The sequence below is a fragment of the Chenopodium quinoa genome, unplaced genomic scaffold, assembly GCF_001683475.1.
Source record: "Chenopodium quinoa cultivar QQ74 unplaced genomic scaffold, ASM168347v1, whole genome shotgun sequence".
NCBI classification, from domain to species: domain Eukaryota; kingdom Viridiplantae; phylum Streptophyta; class Magnoliopsida; order Caryophyllales; family Amaranthaceae; genus Chenopodium; species Chenopodium quinoa.
In genome coordinates this window covers 4,332,978-4,338,473 of record NW_018745650.1, presented here as the reverse complement: position 1 = coordinate 4,338,473, position 5,496 = coordinate 4,332,978, and the positions used below count along the sequence as shown (strand labels likewise).

The window sequence follows — 5,496 nt, the reverse complement described above, 5'->3', positions numbered from 1 at the left end:
CAACGAAACAGATAATTCTGTTGTTCAGAAGGTATAGGAACTTCTTCCTGAGTGGTTCCTTGCTAACCACTCATGAAAAATATACGTAGTACTATGTATTTAAAGTTGAAATTTAAATAGCAAATCATGAAACACTGCTGGTGCAATGACAAATTCCCGAAGTTATATGCTCATAACAGCTAAAGCATGTTAAAAAGCAACCACTGTAGAATAGTAGATCCAACATTACTGCTTCGAAGCAGCAGCTCTCTGACTCGATAACCTTTAAGTTAGAGAAATAGACCAGAAAAAAGGATAAGTGGAACAAATGAGACAATTAAGTTCCTACATTCTTCTAATGTTAATAGCTCAGGGTTTCATCTTTCACAAGTTCACAAATTCATAGCCACAATATTTCTAATGCTCAGGTGGGTCTTTCACAAGTTGTACACAATTTACTTGCCAAAAGATGGTAACCCCAAAATTAAGAAAAAGCAATGAAAAAGTATATCTTCAATCATAAGAAAATGTAATCAAGGTTTTACATGCTCTCTGATGAACTCCTCAACCTGTGAGATATCACCTGTGAGGCCTGAGGCTTCAGCAAGGGTCACTTTATTATGGCACTGAGAAAACGCAAATGGTTGCCCAGATTCTCCAAGAGTGAATTCACTTGAAATATCGGCATCTGATATCACCGTTCTCGAAGTTCGCAATTTGTCACTGAGAGTTAGAGAAAGCATGATTAATTTTAAGTATCCAATGCTTATCTTTTTCTGAAGGCAAAAAAATAAGACAGAATACAAACAACACTTGAGGATAACCCTCTAGACTTCAGGAAAAGACAAGGAGAGGTGGCCAAATACAACACTAAGAGAATTTCTGCTTTCAAATTAAGTGATGGGATGTTTCAATCTAGGGAGAAAAAAAAAAATATATTGTAAAAACAATTAATGATTTCAGGGTGACTTGAGTAGAAGCATCATGGAGCAACTACGAGTTAGATTTTGTAACATCAGTTTTAATTTCATAGCAAACATGTTAAAAGAGCGTCACGGCTCAGAGGGTGATTGGTAGATGTAATTCTACAAAGTAGTAAGCCATCTATTTAGCACCTTTTGAATAAATTCATCCTATTGCTGTCTAGAGGGAAAGGGAAAAAAAATGAGATTTTACAACATAAGACATAAAAAAATGAAGTCTCACATTTCTTTCTCCAGTTGCTTGCGAATAAAATCTTTTGAATGTGCAGTTACTTTCTCAGTTTTGTTGCAAACAATCAATACAGGAATTCTCTTCTTTACAACACTAGCCTTGGTTAAGATATCATACAAGTACCTAAGAACAAAATAGATAAGAAGTCAGAATTCAGAAATCATTTCAAAGAGAAAGGAAGGGGAAGCAAAGAGAATGGTGTATAAAAGCAATTACTCAGCAGCTGCTCGGCAGTTAGGCAGGAACTCCAAAGAATCAACAACAAAAACAACCCCAGCAGCCTGGGGCACAAACTCATCAAGCTTAGGCCGAAGCCGTGAGTGACCAGGAACATCAACTAAATGCACAGGTTTGATTTTGCCCTTCTGTCCATGTAAGAAATAGTAGAATATTTAATCACTTTTCACTCACAAGTTCCTTTTCTTGGATAAACAGAAACTTGAGGTTGGCAGTGTAGCAGAACAAATAGCACATATTAATATCGTTGAAGAACAATGTAAAAGTACTTTAATATTGTCAATATAGCAACCATGTAAAGCCAATGCTTACCCTTCTTCTTTCCACTACCTACTCAGGGAAGAAACATATGTCTATAATAGCAAGGGATTATAAACTCACAGAATAGCCCCAAAGAGGCAAAGACTGTAGCTGACATCTCCACAACCATGTGTTCAAATGATAAATACCATAAGGCTCTAGTGGTTTTATTCTAAGCCAGTATAATTTAATAGTTCAAAACTTGAGACATGTATATAAACTGTTGGGCAATGTAGAAATCTAAATCAAGCCTTGCAAGCAAAGGGGTTGTCTCACATAACTCTTTCAGCACACACATAGTACATTATCTCACCTCCTATCCAAATCTCATCTGGAATCATGACCATATTATATGACAAGGCAAAGAGGATACAAGTGGAAAGATAAAATTTAAACTCGAAAATTATTAAACAAATTGATTTTTAATTGAACTGCAAGATTATTAAACAATATTAATTGCCCAAAATTATAAAAACAAAATCAGTTACATAAAAAGCTATAGAACCTTGACACTGGAACAAATATATATATAACAGAAACTTCAAGTGCATCCAAGGGAAACGACATCCTTCTGTTTAATGTGAAAATCAAATCATCATAGTAGTATAGTACCTTAATGACCTCAGAATGCAGCACAAAAGTACCCTCATTTGGGTCCATTGATGTCACAGTCCCTTGATGTGAAGAACCATCTCGAAGCTGGCAAACAAGAGAAGACAAGATCATCATTCACATAAGCATTGAGAATAAATTGACCAACAATGAGGCAGCAAGTCAAATAGAATGGGTAGTACACAAACTTGTCCGGCATAATGGGCAAAGAAACTAGAGTGAAAAGAGGCCTGCTGCCAGCTTTAATGATGAAAGCAACAAGAGGATTGCTCACCTGGTAGAAAAGAACAGTTTTGCCACTCCCAGTCAGTCCAGCAAGCACAATAGTGTTAGGCTTCTTACGCTTGAACAGACGTACTGACATAAACAAAAAAAATGAAAATAAACAGCCATCATTTGTTTTCTCCCACACATAAATTAAAGTGGAAACAAAGTTAGACGCTATGGATGCAACAAACAATAAAGTCCAGATCAAAAACCTTTCATGTAACACAAAACCTAGAATTACATGTGCACTCATGTTAAAAAAGTAACTTCAAGAATTTTCACTCTTCTCTAAGAACCACTCTGCACAGGAGAGGTGTGCAAAGCAGAGCTGCAGAGGGACATTGTTCATAAGTTCATAACACACAAGAAAACAGTTGTATCAAAGTTAAATGAAAATGGAGGTAGTCCTAAAGTTCATCCATGTACAAAAATCCTTCACTAACTCAGGGTATGAAAATGACAATATGGCATGCCTTCATTAGTCAGAATATGCAGGCATTCTCAAAGTTGCACAAGCCTCCCAGAAAAGAAATCACATAGGGCTGGGAACATGTACAAATCCTCATTAATATATGTATTATCAGAAGGAAACTTTCAAAGAACAACTTCTTAATTACTTCGTATTAATTAGAGATAGAAAAAAAATATCATATTATAGAATAATAAGAGACATTCACAACCTTGGCCTCCTAGGTCTTTGCATAGGGATCACTTTTTTTCTCAAGCCTTGAAGTTCAGACATCACAAAAAGAAAGAAAGATCTTCCCACCACTTTACATTTTACTGATATATAACACTTAGGAAAAATTTGGGGGGAGGGGGGGTGGATTATACACGGGATGCAAAACCACAATTTCACTATTGTCCAAATTCAGAACTCTTTCTGTTTAGTAATGGTAGCAAAGGGAGGAAAATTGGAGCAAGGTGTATCTTGCAAAAACTAAGAAGTGAATTCCATGCACCAAGCTGGCTACAATCTCCCGCATCTCTGGGGGGGGGGGCGGGCAGGGAGAAAAATTTTCACAGTAGACCTTTCTCAAATATACTTCACTGTAGTACTGAGTTACTGACACACCAGCATACTCTCAGAAATTACTGATTTGCATGCCCATCAACCAGTAACTCCAAGAACCCCCCCCCCTTCCCACACACAGTCTCATTTTCAGTGAAAGAAAGAGAGCAACACTCCATAGTTCATCACAACAGCACCACAATGATTTGTGATAATCATATGCCTCACGACTCCCCTGATGTATCCGTGGCATTACATTCAAGCTATAGGTACAACCGTACAAGATCAGGCCATCACCAAAAATCCAAAGCTGAAATAAAAAAAAATTACAGTAATCTAGTTAGGCAAGTGAGATGCACATCATCATGTAGGTCCATTAGAAGCAACACACGGCAGTGCACACAGTGGCCAGTTCCAAACTCAAATAAATATTCGAAGAAAAGAGATGCACCATCCAGCCTCTAAATTGAATAAAAGGCGTTATAGCATCTAGCGACCATCCTTCTACCTAATCCTTTGAAATTCCTTGGAAAGATTAATGTTTTACGTTAAAAATAACAGTCTGCGAACTTACAGCTACAATAAACCAACTAGATAATATGGAAGAACTCAAATCATATCATACAATTGTCCTACCAGTCATTTAGTCTTTATATATGTTAAGAGCCAGAAGCATAACAAGCTAAATACATAATAAAATATGACAATACATATACATTTTGAGTTGAGAACTTACATAGCAATGACAAAAATATTGTTAGGACAACAACAGCAGCCGCAATATACAGTTGAAGTTCCGGTGTCTCTTTAATCTTCTGCTTTATGTCTGGTGTCTCATCAAATTTCTTCTTCGCTTGAATAAGACTTTCCTGTGTTTGGACAAGACTTTCCTGCAGTAAACTTTTCCCCTGTTCAAACACATCGGACAATTTGGCCTTCCATTGCTCCACATCGGACAATTTGGCCTTCCATTCGTCCATTTCGAAATCCAACCAACTACACAATGATAGGGAAAATGGATAAAATTATGCGTAACGGAGTTACACTTCGAAATCCAACCAAATATGCAACCCGTAACAATAAAATGGTAGAATTCTGATTAATTAAAAACAAAATAGCCCACTACCTGCATCCAGGCCTGTCCCTGAGCAACCAAATTTGATCCAATTATCAAATAAGGCTCAAAAAATCACATAATTTTAGGGATATTTGATAATTTGCTAAAAAAGTCACATAATTTTAGGGACATTTGATTCAATTCTGATATAAAGGCTCGAAAACTCACAATTATTTTAGGGATATTTGACTCAATTATCAAATTAGGCTCATAATTTACTTTTCTAGCAACATAATTCGCTGGTTCCGGTCATTTATAATCTTAGTAATTAGAACCAATAGTTGAGAATTTCGAACCCTAAGCTTACTGCACTGACAATTAAATTAAATTAGATGAAAGATAAATCCTAGATTGTGAAATTGAAATGATAAACCCTAGATTATAAAATTGAAATGATGATTACAAAAAGAAATAACAACTCACCTCAGAAGCTGCTGAGAACGTCAAGAGCGCTTCAATGGAGAACGTTGAGTCGCGCTTCACCAGAGAACTGAGAGAGAGAGTGGAGCAGGAGAATTATTTTTTCTTATTGACAATTAGAGCAATTCAATGGGTTGGAGCCCCATTAAAAGCCCTGACCCGCTCTAGTTTTAAATGGGTCAGATCCGTCCAATAAATAAATGGGCGGGTTTTTATACGGTCATCCAATTATAAATCTTTCTAGAGAAATACGAAGTATAACACAATAGTCATTTATAATAATAGCTTTTACAAAAAATTATATTAATAAATAAAAGTATTGAATTTCCTAGACAAA

General features: G+C 36.2%; 1 protein-coding gene across 2 annotated transcripts; it reads right to left on the bottom strand.

Annotated features, from left to right (window-relative positions):
- Nucleotides 1–205: 205 nt before the first annotated feature.
- Nucleotides 206–5,296, bottom strand: LOC110716828 (signal recognition particle receptor subunit beta-like). Of its 2 annotated transcripts, XM_021895472.1 has the most exons (8): nt 5,163–5,285; nt 4,749–4,766; nt 4,359–4,618; nt 2,618–2,700; nt 2,344–2,430; nt 1,411–1,559; nt 1,186–1,317; nt 206–702 (listed from the first exon to the last, which is right to left on the bottom strand). In XM_021895472.1, the coding sequence occupies exons 3-8, from the start codon at nt 4,600–4,602 to the stop codon at nt 513–515; spliced, it is 885 nt and encodes a 294-aa protein (XP_021751164.1). In that variant the 5' UTR covers nt 4,603–4,618; nt 4,749–4,766; nt 5,163–5,285; the 3' UTR covers nt 206–512. The 2 variants fall into 2 exon arrangements, with proteins under 2 accessions (XP_021751164.1, XP_021751163.1); XM_021895471.1 differs by lacking the exon at nt 4,749–4,766 and having other exon boundaries at nt 5,163–5,296.
- Nucleotides 5,297–5,496: the final 200 nt, after the last annotated feature.